This window comes from Eubalaena glacialis, chromosome 2 (assembly GCF_028564815.1).
Source record: "Eubalaena glacialis isolate mEubGla1 chromosome 2, mEubGla1.1.hap2.+ XY, whole genome shotgun sequence".
Lineage (NCBI taxonomy): Eukaryota > Metazoa > Chordata > Mammalia > Artiodactyla > Balaenidae > Eubalaena > Eubalaena glacialis.
Genome location: NC_083717.1, coordinates 20,097,325 through 20,111,906, shown reverse-complemented (window position 1 = coordinate 20,111,906; position 14,582 = coordinate 20,097,325). Strand labels below are relative to the sequence as shown.

General features: G+C 45.4%; 1 protein-coding gene across 3 annotated transcripts in view; it reads left to right on the top strand.

Annotated features, from left to right (window-relative positions):
- The window catches only part of CAMK1D (calcium/calmodulin dependent protein kinase ID), a 418,443-nt gene that overhangs the window by 210,153 nt on the left and 193,708 nt on the right, over positions 1-14,582 (top strand). Inside the window, exon 1 of one of the 3 annotated variants that reach the window (XM_061179340.1) lies at positions 14,378-14,514. The exons of the other annotated variants lie outside the window; for them this stretch is intronic. Within the exon in view, the coding sequence (XP_061035323.1) occupies positions 14,465-14,514 (50 nt within the window). The 5' untranslated portion in view covers positions 14,378-14,464. Of the gene's footprint in view, positions 1-14,377; positions 14,515-14,582 lie in introns of those variants that run through there. 3 annotated transcript variants of the gene reach the window in all.

The window sequence follows — 14,582 nt, the reverse complement described above, 5'->3', positions numbered from 1 at the left end:
GGCCTCATCTCTCCAGCCGAGAGATGCTGGTGTTTTACGAGCACTTGTGAGCTCTTGGCACTGACACATGATGCCCCCAGCCATAGGTATCAACACGGGTTCCCGACGGACTCTAGTGGGAGGGCTTGGGGCTTCCCCAGTGTTAGCCTCTGGAGATGAGACGAATTCCAAAATTGTATAAATCTCTTATTACCAACGAGAGGATGCTTGGATGCATACATTAGGCAAAAAGCCTGTTCTGAACAAGTGACCTTATTTTGCAAACAAACAGAACAATAGAAATTTGTAAAAATACCCAAACTGGAAAAAAAAAAACGAGGAGAACTATTCACTAAAGTAGATTTGACTCCAGTTCCCTGCTGCTTAAGTGGGAGGCTGGGTAGGTGTCCCCAGTTCTGATTAAATACTCCCTTTGAGACTTCCTCCACTGGAGGGCAACTTCAGAAGCAAACAACCAAAACAGTGGACCCTGCGTTTTAACTCAAATGCTTTGTTTAACTCCAGGCAAAACCTCAGAAGAATCTCTACTCTGCAATCCACTCACATTTTTGTTTTTTGTTTTTTGTTTTTTAAACAAAATATGGAGTGGTCAGTGAACATGTGTTTTGTTTCCTAGGAAATTCCAGGCTCCTTTGTTTAGCAAATCTTGATCTGGTGAAGTGTGGTCATCTCTCTCTTTCAGCAACTGAAACGTCCGATAATGAAAGAATTTTCCCTCTCATTTACTTGACCAGACAGGCTGTTTGCTCAGAGATCTCTAAGTCCTTTATCAGTCTTTTGTGGCCTGAACTTCTGCCCACAAGCATTCTGTGTCCTGTAAACAGTGGGAGCAAGTTTTTCTTTTATGACAAGTTTTGTCCCATTCTGTTCTGGTTGGTCCTTATCTTAAAACACATGGCAATGACACGTGACACTCTAAATCTCTAAATCTCATGGCGTCCCTGACCTGGCAGGTGTGCGGAGTGAGGTAACTTCTTTTTAAAAAAAAAAAAATTTATTGATGTATAGTTGATTTACATTGTTGTGTTCATTTCAGGGGTACAGCAAAGTGATTCAGTTATACGTATATATATTCTTTTTCAGATTCTTTTACATTATAGGTTATTACAAGATACTGAATCTAGTTCCCTGTGCTGTATACGGTAGGTCCTTGTTGATTATCTATTTTATATATAGTAGTATGTATCTGTTAATCCCAAACTCCTAATTTATCCCTCCCCCTGCTTTCCCCTTTGGTAACCGTAATACTGTTTTCTATGTTTGTGAGTCTGTTTCTGTTTTGGAAATAAGTTCATTTGTATCATTTTTTTAGATTCCACATATAAGTGATATCATACGGTATTTGTCTTTCTCTGTCTGACTTCACTTAGTATGATAATCTCTAGGTCCATCCATGTTGCTGCAAATGGCATTATTTCATTCTATTTTGTGGCTGAGTAATATTCCATTGTGTATATGTACCACATCCTCTTTATCCATTCATCTGTCGATGGGCATTTAGGTTGCTTCCATGTCTTGGCACTTGTAAGTAGCGCTGCTATGAACATTGGGGTGCATGTATCTTTTCAAATTAGAGTTTTCATCTTTTCTGATTATATGTCCAGGAGTGGGATTGCTGGATCATATGGTAACTCTCATTTTTAGTTTTTTAAGGAACCTCCACACTATTCTCCATAGTGGTTGCATCAATGTACATTCCCAGTGAGGTGACTTCTTACTTGGGAGTCTCAATGCAGTCCTCAAAGATACAGGGTATAAACACTACTTTCAAGTATTAGAAGGGCTTTCTTCTCACCCTCAGAATCACTGACCTCATTAAGTCACGTCAGTTCACCTTGCATGCCTCAGGTGCCTGCCAGCCATCACGCTCCATCATGAGTACTAGTTACCTACCTGTCTCGTCAGGTGGAAGGTGCACCTTCTGAGGCCTGGATCCTTTTTCACGTATCTTTGAATTCTTCGCACCCAATCAAGCCAGTGTCTGGTACCGAATCCTTTCTCAGGGTGAACGAATGTAGCAACACAGATGCTATGAGATGGGTGTTGTGCAGACAACTTGGGTAAAAACCCTGAGGCTGGTGGAAATTAGGTGCAGGGAATAGTACAAGTGCCAGCATCTCTGAGGACGGTAGACAGTAATCAGATAAAATACGTACCATACAGTGACTATTTGACTAGTTAGCCGAGTGCTTGGCACACGGGAAACTGAATTTCTGCCTCACCTGTGACATCATCCATGTGGTTAACTTCTCAGGAGAACTTTCTAGAAGCTCTTGTTTGATGCTGTTCAGAGGGTATCAGGAATTTGAGGGTCAGTCTTAATTATCTCCAGGTGACTCATTCCTGAGAATAGTAATAATTTGCCACCTATAACTGGTGAGCATTTCTAGGGACTCAGATTCTAATTAACTGTCCAAATGTATATTCATCTATCACGTGTCAGGGGTACAGGGAAGTGAAGGGTGTGACTCTCCAGGAACAGGAGGGGGTGCCCCAGTACTGGAGTGCGAGGGGCTTGCAAACGTAGTCAATCTCAGAATCCTTTTTCCTGGACACTAGTGTACATGGAGCTCCACTTTGGAGAATACTGATCCGGTGCAATGTTTTTATTTTACAGAGAAAAAAAAACCTGAGCCCTGGACAGATGAAGGCCGTGAGACTAGGACGTGGTAGACCTGGGGCCAGAACCCAGGGCTCTGGGCTCCTAGGTCAGGGCCCCTCCCTGTGAACCACGTGACTTCTAATGCAGGGTGAGAGAGTGGGAAGAAGCTGTGTGTGAGTGTGAGTGTGCGTGTGTGCGTGTCTCTGTGTGTCTGTGTGTAAGAGAGAGGCAGACAGGCACACGTGCCTTGGTCAGAACTGGCCCTGGGCAGAAGGTAGTGTTTGCCTTGGTGTCTGCTCACCCTGCCCACCTGTCAACATCATTTTACCCCAGGCCACCCTTCCTTTTCCAGCACCTGGTGATTCTAGGCCACTCATGGGCGCCCCCTCTGACGCCCAGAAGCTCTTCTCCATCCCCGATGCTGTGTCCCAAGCAGAACTTCTCAAATGTAATTCCTGTCCACTGCCTTCAGAGGAACGATTCAGACGAGGGAGTTCTCAGGAGGGAGCTGATGAAGGGTGGCGGTGAGGGTGGGGAGGCCCTCCGGCAGAGGTGCAGAGCGCGTGGCCTGTGGCCCGCAGTTCTGCCTCCGCCCTGGGCTGCCCTTGGCCGTGGCTCTCTGTGGCCGCCTCCCTCCCTCTCCCTTTGGCAGGGAGCTCTTGGAAACAGCAGTTATTGGGAAACCAAAAGAAAACAGCCTGGCCTCTCCCTGGGACCCAGGACGGGAGGGGCTGGTGCCAGCAGCTGTGCTCCGCCAGCCTGCAGGGCTCTGAGCAGAGGCAGAGGGCTGGGAGCCACAGGGCAGACGTGGGCATCGCAGGGGTAGCCGGAGTGCTGACTGCTAGGGGCAGATGGAAGTGTGGAGAAAAGGGCAAACGGAAACGCTTTCTCTGTTTGTTTCCCAGCCATGCAATTTGGAGTGGAAAGTAACCAGAATAGCTCTTTACTCTGAGTGAAAGCAGGTGCTTTATCCTCATTTCACAGCTGAGCAGAGAGGTTGTGACTTAAACCAAGGTCATGCAGGGAAGGGACCACTAGACCTCGGATCCCGGGTCCTCTGGCCCACGCATTGCTTTCTCTCTACCCCGTGGACCCCTCACGAATAGAACAGCATCCAGAGGCAGAAGATCGGGGTCTCAGAGAGACTAGGATGTGGGATAATTCACAAATAAACCAGCTCTTCTCGGCACTGTCCTACTCTGCCCATTTCCCTTAACATGCTTGGCTGAGCTCGCCCTGAGGTTCTTAAGACAGCGCAGCGGTCACTAAGGGCTTCGGCTCCAAGATCCGCCAGATACTTGTGAAAACCGTGGACGGTCCTCCCAGGGCGAGGCTTCTCCTGGAAAGCAGGGGTTTTAACTCGTGGCTTCCTGATGACTTTTGAGTGTGGGAAACGTCCTCCCCATCCAGCCCCTGATCTACTCCTAGACCCGAGCCAGCCCAGAGGATACACACATCCTGTGTCACCCCTGTGGTCTGTATGATAACGGCTCCCATTTACCGATTCCCTGCAGCATGTCAAGTACGGAACACTAAGCGCGTTGTATAAATGAGCTCTTTTCATCACCGGAAGGATGCTGGGAGTTCGATAGTATCTCACTCATTTTGAAGATGAGGAACTTGAGGCTCCTTTTGCAAATATTCAAGCCCAGTTCTGTCCCCGTAACTCAGACTCCTGCCTACTGCCCCAGAGACCGAATGCCCATTTACTCTTAGGATGGGCCGGTTCTTTGTTTTTTTCAGCTTTATTGAGATATAATTGGCATATAGCATTGTGTAAGTTGATGGTGTACAGAGTGGTGATTCGATACACGTTATATATTGTGCAGTGACTACCACAATAAGGTTAGTTAACACCTCAATCATCTCATGTAGTTACCAGTTTTTATTGGTGTTGTAGTGGGACATTTAAGATCTATTCCCTTAGCAACTTTCAAGTATATAATAGAGTATTATTAAATAGAGCCTTTTACTTATACTCCAGTGCCGTGCATTGGGTCCCCAAATGTATTCATCTTATAACTGAGAGTTTTTACCCTTTGACCAACATCTCCCCATGTCCCCCACCTGCCCCCAGCCCCTGGCAACCACCATTGTAGTCTCTGCTTCTATGAGTTCAGCTTTTCTTAGATTCCACAGATAAGTGAGATCATACAGCATTTGTCCTTCTCTGTCTGACTTATTTCACTTAGCATAATGGCCTCACGTTTCATCCATCTTGTTGCAAATGGCAGGATTTCCTTATTTTTTTAGTGGTTGAATGATATTCCATTGTACACATCTACCACATTTTCTTTATCCATTCTTCCGTTGATGGACATTAGATTGTTTCCATGTCTTGACTGTTGTGAATAATGCTGCAGTCGACATGGGGGTACAGATAGCTCTTTGAGATCCTGATTTCGCTTCTTTTGGGTACATGCCCAGGAGTGGGGTTGCTGGATCATATGATGGTTCTAGTTTCAGTTTTTTAAGAAAACTTCACACTGATTTTCACGGTGGCTGTCCAATTTACATTCCTACCGACAGTGTATGAGGGTTCCCTTTTCTCCACATCCTCGCCAGCACTTGTCATCTCTTGTCTTTTTGATAATAGCCATCCTAACAGGTGTGAGATGGTATCTCATTGTGATTTTGATTTGCATTTCCCTGGTGATTAGGGATGTTGGGCACCTTTTCATGTACCTGATGGCCAGGCCAGGGCTTGGTAATCCAGCTGACCACTGACAAAGGGGAGAAGAAATATCTGAAACTTAGCAGTAATGTAGAGCCTTGCTCTTCACTCCTCAACTAAGGGCAATGAATTTCCATCTCACTTGCCCTCCTTTCCTTGAAGATGAGTGGGAAGAAGGGTTAAGGGAAGAGGCTGTCTTCCCCTCTGAAGGCTGGTGGGTGTCCGTGCTTGGTGATCGGATGGTGTGACGTGGTAGTCGAGGGGAGGCCCTGAGGCCTGCCTGGTGCACATTCAGGTTCACAGACCGAGCGATCAGATTACTTCACGTCTCTGTGCCTCAGTTTCTCCATCTGTACAAATGGGCTAATAGTAGCACTTATCCTGAAGGTTAGTGTGAGATTAGGTGAATTAATACCCATAAAACAGCAGCAACAGTACTTGACCTGTGGTATACGCTCAATAAATAATTACCTTTTTGTATTAGTTCCATTTTCTGTGTATTCTTTTTTTAAAATTAATTTTCAGTGGAGTATAGTTGATTTACAATGTTGTGTTAGTTTCAGATGTACAGCAAAGTGAATCAGTTATACATATACATATATCCACTATTTTTTAGATTCTTTTCCCATATAGGTCATTACAGAGTACTGAGTAGAGTTCCCTGTGCTATACAGTAGCTTATTAGTTATCTATTTTATATATAGTAGTGTGTATGTGTCAATCCCAATCTCCCAATTTATCCCTCCTCACCTTTCCCCCCTGGTAACCATAAGTTTGTTTTCTACACCTGTGACTCTATTTCTGTTTTGTAAATAGGTTCATTTCTACCATTTTTTTAGATTCCACGTGTAAGTAATATCGTATGGTATTTGTCTTTCTCTGTCTGTCTTACTTCACTCAGTATGACAATCTCTAGCTTCATCTTCTGTGTATTCTTCATCTTTCTTCCCCCTCCTTCCATGTTTCTACCTTCAAAAACTTCTCCAATAGTCCTAGAAAATCACTAACTCTTCTGCTGACATCCTATGCCAACGGGGACAGTAGTGTGAAATCTCGTGAACTGATCATTTTTAGGGAGGTCGGGGGGAGTTTAAAATGAGGAATCCGAAAACTCTGAGGTGTGTTTAGATGTGTGGGAGCCCTTTCACAATTTTGTGGCCCAGACAAGTCTCTAACTCCTGACCTCCGAGGGGGAGAATATACATAGAGGTCATGCACAGCTATGTGGAATGATTTCTAATGACAGCAGAATCATTTTGCAAATGAAATCTTTAATGATCAGTCAAGGCTCCTTTTTCTCCTTGGATGATAGAAGGTTAGAGAAACGAAACTATTAAATGAAAAGATCTGCATGATTGATCAGAAAATAGCATTGCATTTAGTCTTTTCTCTTCCTTCTACTATGGATATGCGGTGTTTGGCCAAACTATCTGATCACTGGGGCCTCAGTTTCACCACTGGGGTAGGGCTGGCAGCACAGGCTCGGACGTCTGGCAGGGTTGGTGCTGATCCTGCTTCCCTTCTTGCCTGGGTGACCTTGGACCCTTGTCCCCATCTTTGTAAGCCTCGCTGTCAGTAGTAGAGGGAGATCTGAAAGTCCTACCTGGTAGAGCATTTCGGAGGTTGACATGGGAAAACGCCTTTGAAATAGAATCCACATCCCTGGGCCTCAGACTCCCCGGGGGCTTGCTCGCCTGAGGCTCTGCCCTGCCTCTCTCCACGCCCTTCCCCTGGGAGGAGAAGCCGCGGTGGGGGCGGGGGCGGGGGGGGGGGTGATGGAGAGCCCGGAGGGAGGGGCGGGGCCTGAGCGCTGGGCGTGGCCCCATCTGGCCTCACGCATCCTCAGGGGAAGTGCATTCTGATCCTAACTCAGCGGAGCCTGCCGCTGGGCTTTGGGGCCAGTGCTCGGAGGGCTGGGCTGCAGAATTCAGGGGCCAGTATTAGCCACCTTCAAGGTCCAGTTGGCTTCTCAGGAACAGAGCTCACGTTTTCATCTCCATCCTCGGTGTGTGTCTCCTCTGACTCATTTTCTCTTGTTTGTAAACTTAGCGGGAGAAGGAAGAGATGTTATGTATTGGTTCCCTAAAACCCGGGAGTGCTTAGAAAGCGCTTGGCACCTACTCACTCTCGTTCGGGTGGTGATGGTGCCCGAGGAGTGAACTTCTTAGAATTGCTGTCCATACGAGAGCACATCCTCGGTCGCGTCGCACACATGACGTGTGACTCAATATGCTTCACCTGTATGACACAGGGAGTCGAGCAACCCTGTGAGCTGGGTCTTCCCAGTTAGACGGAAAAATAGACAAACGCCGGCTCTCAGTGAGCGTGCAGAGGTGCTCAGAGAGAAGAGATGCGTGTAGTCGTTCTATTCTTAAAGGAAGGGATTGAAGTCAAGGCCCTGGTGAATTACACTTTGGGGATCATCTCAGGGACCCCATTCCTGGGCCCCAGCACAAGGCTGGCGTGGGAAGGTCTTCAGCCTGGACAGAGTAGACGTTCCCAGTGACTTGACTTTTATTTTCTTTCCTTTTATTTTCTCTCCGTTCCCTTTTTCTTTTTTCTCCTTTTCTTTCCTTTTCTTTTCTTTTCTTCCTTCCTCTTTCTCTCTCTCTCTCTCTTTCCTTCTTTCTTTCTTCCTCCTTTTCCAGTTCCCTCCCTCCCTCCCTTCCCTTCCCTCCTTCTCTGTCTCTCTTCCCTCTTTCCCTTCCCCCCTTTCCTCTTGGGCTTTAAAGCCAAGTAAAAACCCATCACCCGCATGTCCCGTTCCCTCCATTGGTGAGGAGACTCCAGGGCTGATGGCACACATTCTAATAAACTATCCCACAGCATTACCATAGAGGGAAGATTGCTCTTGAGAGGCATTGTGGGCTTTGTAATGAGAGGAATTCGGAAAACCTCCTGGGCCATTTAGTGATGTGTGAATTTCTCAGGCACATCTCCCTGCGCTGTTCCTGGTGCTCTCTCAGCATCCCTGAGCACACGCTGCCTCAGCCGCAGACACAAAGCACAAACCTTCTGGCAAGAGCCTGGCAGCCTGTAGTCACCCCCAGGATCCGAAGCAAGGCCCAGTTTTGCAGATTGCTCTGGTGTATCACGGCTCTTTCCTACCCAAACACAAAGATGCTTTTGCTTTTAAAACTAACAGGAGTTCAGACCCACAGGGCACTGTTTATTTTATTTTGGGGGAGGTAACCTGAGATTCAATAAGAAAACAAACCAGACTCACTAGAGAAAATACATGGAGACAAGGACCAATGGAATTCACAGCCCATTTTCATAGTGTACAGTGTTTTGCTGTTTGTGTCGAAAGATTTAAGATCATGTTGTAAGTAACATTTTTCCTTCTTCCATGCTGCACTAATACTTTCATTAAGCCGGTGATAAGAAGGAACCATAGGTTGTGTTTTACTGTATAAAAATCCAGCCCCATTGGCCTGAAAAATGGCAGTTGTAAAGAACCAAATAAATTGGAGTTAGGAGCTATTTCATTTATTCAACGATGTTGTAAACATGAACTTGTATTGAAATAACAGGACATTTACTTTTACCAGATCCCCTGCCTCTCCGTTCCTCTCTTTGCCCCTCATACATATGTTGAATCAAATTCTTGGGCTGCACCAACTGGAAGAGCCACCGTGGGGCAATGGTTAAGGACATTGGCTTCCATGCCTGCCCGTCAAGGTTCGCATCGGTCTGTGTAATCCTGGGCAAGTTATTCCAACTCTGCGCACGTCAGGTGTCTCCTGGGAGAAGTCATAGGGTTGGCATAGTCAATGGAATAAGCTATGCAAAGCCCTTGGGCTGGTGCCAGGTAGAGCGTGAGCGCCAGGAACAGCCGTTTGTCATTATTGGTTTTGTTGTTCTTGCTGTGGTTCCAAGTCCTTGTCCTCTAGGTTCTTACCTTCCAGCAGGAGAGGTTACACAAGTAGATGGACATTCACCTGTGATGGGGGAAAGGACAGGAATGTTCTAGAAATGGGCATCACCCAGACCAGGCCGGTCAGGGAGATCTTCCTGGAGGAAGCAATGGCCCAGCTGTGTCTTAAAGGACACAGTGCGATGACCAGGGAGAGAACTGTGGGAACGCCAACATGACAGGGCCTGGTGGGGGAAGGGAATCTTGTAGAGCCTGAGAAAATGTGCTTAGAAACAAAAGTCAGCAGAGAGTCTCAGAATCTAGGAGGAGAGGAGGTTTGGGAGGGAGGAAGATTGATTGACTGTCAACACGCTGGAGAGTTCAAGAAAAATAAAGATTAGATGGTATCCTTTGGATCTAGTGACAGTGAAGTCGTTTGGCTTCCATAAGGGCCATTTCAGCAAGTGGTGGTGAAGCAGCCCAGTGGTGTGCTGGTCAGTGTTTAACAACCGGCTCTCTCGTAGCCTTTACCCACTTCTGTGGGGTAGATACTCCCAACACGGCTGATGTAAAGCCACCAACTTGAGGTCCCTGAATCCCGAATGGGAAGAGAAGCTCACCAACCTGACCTCAGGGGTCATGGCAGGGTGGCCAGGTGACAAAGCGGAGATGGGCAGATGGCTTCCGGTTTCAAGGTCACAAACTTTCTGTAGCATTGCTGTAAGCAGCGTGGCACTATGTGTGCTGTCCTCAGTGCAGCTGCTCTTGGCGAATCTTGGTGCTCTCCCCTTCGCCGTGGGCACCCCCCTGGTTCTTGGGTGCTTTCTCTTCCCCGTGCTGAGGAGTCCCCTTTTCTGTCATCTGCCTCTCAGAAAGACCCGCTATCTTATTGTGAATAAGCTGAACCCCCAACTTTCCCAATCCTTAACATGTAATGGAATATCAAAAAGGAGGAGTTTGAGTGTAAAGAGTCAGTCCTCTTGGCAAGGACATCTCAGGTCTGGAAAGATGACTCAGTCTTTCTTTTCTGCTTGACCATTCAGATGGATGATTTGACTTTGGGCTCAGAAAGCAACCTTTTAATCTTAATCTGGTTTCTTAAGTAGACTTTTCTTACTTGAATGAAAATATACTATCCAATTGACCTGACTTTTCCCATCTCCTTTGTTATAAGTCTCAGTTCAAAATTATGCGTTGACTTTCTGGCTTATACATCAGTTTCCTGTGAGTTTGGTTAATAGGACTCAAGACCTGAGAACCCCGGAGGGAAATGATAATAAGAGCAAACATTTACGTGGCACTTAATATATACAGGGCACTCTCACAAGTACTTTGTATGTAAATCCAAACAACAGACCTACGAGGTCTCCGTTTTACTGATGAGGAAACTGAGGCACAGAGATATTTAGTAATTTGTCCAGGGTCACTCAAAAAGTATCAGAACCAGAAGTTGAATGTAGGCATTGGTTCCCAGTGTCCTAACCACTACCATTTGCTGGCTGCTGAGTGGTGCATTCCAGAGCTGAGAATGAGACCCTGGACCCTTGGACCCCATCCAAGTGCAGAGAACCTGGGAGATACCATCTAAACTACTAGCCACAGGCTTCTGCCCATCCCTGGAAGGAATGCAACAGAGACTTCCTGGGGCCTTGAAGAGCTTCCTTCCCACTTTGAAGCTCTACCATTCCCCCTCCTGCAGCTGCCCTGCCCTCACCTGTTTCTTTGGTTTCTGGAAACTAATCCGTGATTACTCTGGCCACACATGTCTGCTTCCTGGCGAGGAGGCTCAGCCCAGCCCCTGAGAACACATCTCTGCTACCTGCCCAACTAATGTACCCATCCTCCCTGCACCCCCAGTTCCCTGGACGCTTCAAGAGAATGTCATTTGAGTTTCTTTTTGCCCCAGGTTATCCTGATAATGCCTTGTTTCCCCACTTTACTGGGCACTTCATGTCTGAGGCTGGGCCATTAAGAGGCTCATAAAAACGGAACTCGGACACAGTGGTTAAAATGATGTTATTCATCTTAAGACTCTCCTTGGCTCTTCGATGCTTTGTGAGAAGATGGTGGCCTTTTGCCTTCCATGTTTCTTCCTCCTTGGACCTCACACGGATGCCCCTGTGAGCTGTTCTCAGTGAGCTTCCACTTCAAAACTTGGAGCTGGAAAAGAGATGACAAAGCACCTTCAAGGGTTATGGGGAAGTCTCATTGAGGAACAGAAGTAACTTCCGGGCAGAGGGAAGGATTGGCCTCCCCTGGCGTGTTCATACGTCTGCTGTTTGAAGTTGAGTTTTAATCTGCGAGTTTAATGGTGCCCTGGCTGTATCAGGAAGTTCACTGGATCAGGGGCAAGAGACAGCTGACTTTCCTCCCATCGTCCTAGTAGAAGAAGAAGACGACCTTGGCCGAGAGAGGAAGGTGGTTCTTCTGTTCAGGACATGTTGGGAGCGCCTTGGGCAGCTCCATCTACTTTGAACGCTAGTTCATCACCTGTGCAGTGGAAGGCTGGAGCTGTTTGACTTCCAAAACACCTAAAGACCTAAAATTTCCATGATTCTGTTGACAGAAGAAAACTTTTATAGAGGTTCTTTGTTGTTAGTGTCATTGCATTTTTTAAAAAATTCTAATTAGTCTAGTCTTGGCCACATGAGTCCTATAAGGCAAATCTATGACAGTAATCCATCTTTGGAGATGGTGTCTCTAGGGGATGTGGTTACTACATAGAATGAGTGTCCCTCTTTCTATCTCGAGGCCTGACTAGGATGGTGTGTGGCATTGGTGCCTCCATCCTTGACGGTTGGCAGGAATATAGGTAGCTGGGCACCCGCTTTTCCCTACAGGTTAGAGCCTAGTCTCTTTGTAAGTTTTAACCTAGCCTACATAGAGACCGTGATAAAGCAGTGGTACCTTGCATCCCACCTCCCCCTTATGTGCTTCTCACACCCTCATGGCCCGTTCCCCATGCAGAAACCAACATGGTGCTCTGGGGCTACTGCTCTGATAATACAGGAAGACACATGTGTCTCGTGTCTTCGAGTGCCAGCCATAGCATTATTGTGTTGGAAACTACTGACCAGGGAGAATCAGCCAAAAGAAAGGCATGTGCCCAAATCATTAAAACACAGCGCAATGAGGTCAGCGCCTTCCCGACGAATCATCAGTGCAGCGGGGCCCAGACCCGGGGGTTCTCAGGCAAGAGTGCAGGGGGAGACAGCGGTTGAGGTGGGTTTTAAGTGTTCGTAGAAGCAGCTGAGAGGGGACTGAGAGGGTGTTCTGAGAAGGACTGGCTTGTAGGACGCCTGAGAGCGAAGAGAGCGTGTCCCTGGAGGGTGGGAGGGCAGAGGCAGAAGAGGATGGGGCAGGATGCCCTCAGGTGACCAGAGCCATCGATGGTTTTAAGCAGAAGGAACTCAACTCACTGTTTTTGACACTTGATTGAGGTTCTTCACTTTTTGTATTCCATCTCAATCTAAGTACGAAAATATATTTGAGTAATTGATTCTGTCAAGTATGGTTTCCAGAAGGAAATGGTTCAAGTTCTTTGCCCCTCTTTGGAAAGGGGATTCTCTGAGGAAAAGTGTGTGTGTATGTGTTCAAGATAAAGTTAAAAGTTGATAAAGAGATAAGAAGAAGTGAAATTAGTTTTCATATTAGGAAAGTAGGGATTATGAGCAAACTGAAAGATTATATTTCTTACACAATGTTTCAAAATTGAGTGAATAACAACACTTCAATTATCCTGGGCAGTAATGACAGTAATCATTTAATGATGCTTCCAGTTCTGCAGACACTGGAAATGTCTAAACTCCTTACACATATGAGCTCATTTAATCCTCTAACTAAGTAACACATAGAATGGGTGTTTGGGGGGTGGGGCAGGGGAGGTGGGAGCAGGACATTTAGTTTTGGGATTGCTTTCTCAAAATTGTCTCTGTTTGGTCACAGGAGTTCAAGGTGTGTAATAGTCACCTAAGCGTTTCACCACGAGCCTCTCATTAGCATGGTGACTGGAAGATATTTTCCCTCAGTGGCAACATAGAGCCAGTAGGATTTGGAATAAAGTTATTAGTTGAAAATACATTTGTATTTTGCAGTAAAGTTACTTTTGCACCAAAGGAAACATAATTTTTAAGTCCTTGGACTAACGGGTGCTATTGTTTTGTTTTGAGATGTTTTATTTTTTTTTTGTAATGACCAAAGCAATCTGTGCTCATAAAAAGCAAATTAGGAAAAGTATACAAGCAAAAGGAGGAAAAACACTCATCACCCACCTGTCCAGAAATCCCCACTGTTGACATTGGCATCATTTATGTTAAATATTACCATTCATCTTTTTTTTCCCCCAGAATATATTAATTAGCATCAGTCTTTCAGTGGAGTAGGAGAATGAGCTGCTAGCATGATAGGCAGATTTGGGGCTGTGATGGCCAGAAAATGAGGAACCCCACAGCATATGGCAATTTGTGTTTCTTGCTTCTGGGAGATCTGTTCATTAACTTTGAGGAAAGAAGTAATTTTTGAAATCTTATTAAATATTTTATTGAAGTATAGTTGATTTACAATGCTGTGTTAATTTCTGCTACACAGCAAAGTGATTCAGTTATATATATATATATTCTTTTCATATATTCATTTCATATTCTTTTCCATAATGGTTTATCACAGGATATTGAATATAGTTCCCCGTGCTATACAATAGGACCTTGTTGCTTATCCATTCTATATATACTGGTTTGCATCTGCTAATCCCAAACCCCCATGGATTGGTTGAGTTTTGAAAGTTCTTTACATAGTCCCAGTAGTAGTCGTTTGTTGGATATGTGGTTTGCAGATGTTTTTTCCCACTCTGTAGCTTGGCTTTTCATTATCTTAACAGGGTCTTTCACAGAGCAAAACCTTTTAATTTTGTTGAAGTCTAAATTTTATATATATATATATTTTTATTTTATTTTATTTTATTTTATTTATTTATTTTTTAATGGATTATGCTCTTGGTGTAACATCTAAGAACTCTTTGCCTAGCTTTAGGTCCTGAAGTTTTTTCTCCTGTTGTTGTTGTTTTTTTTTTTCCTAAAAGTTTTCTATTTTAACTTTCACATTTAACTCCATGATCCATGTTGAGTTAATTTTTGTAGAAGGTTGAGACTCAGCTCAAGGTTCACCTTGCTGTTGTTGCCTTTTGCTTCGATTTTTTTTTTGCTTTTCGCTTCCGTTGCACCAGTACCATGTGTTTAGATGACTGTCTTTCTCCACTGAATTGCTTCTGGACCTTTGTTTAAAACAATCAGTTGTGAGGGTTTATCCCTGCATTCTCTGTCCTCCGTGGATCTGCATGCCTATAGCGCTGCCTGTATCACACCGTTCTGATTCTGCAGCTAGACGGTAAGCCTTCAAATCAAGTGTTATTCCTCCCACTTTCTTCTTTTTTTTCAAAGTTGTTTTTAGCTGTA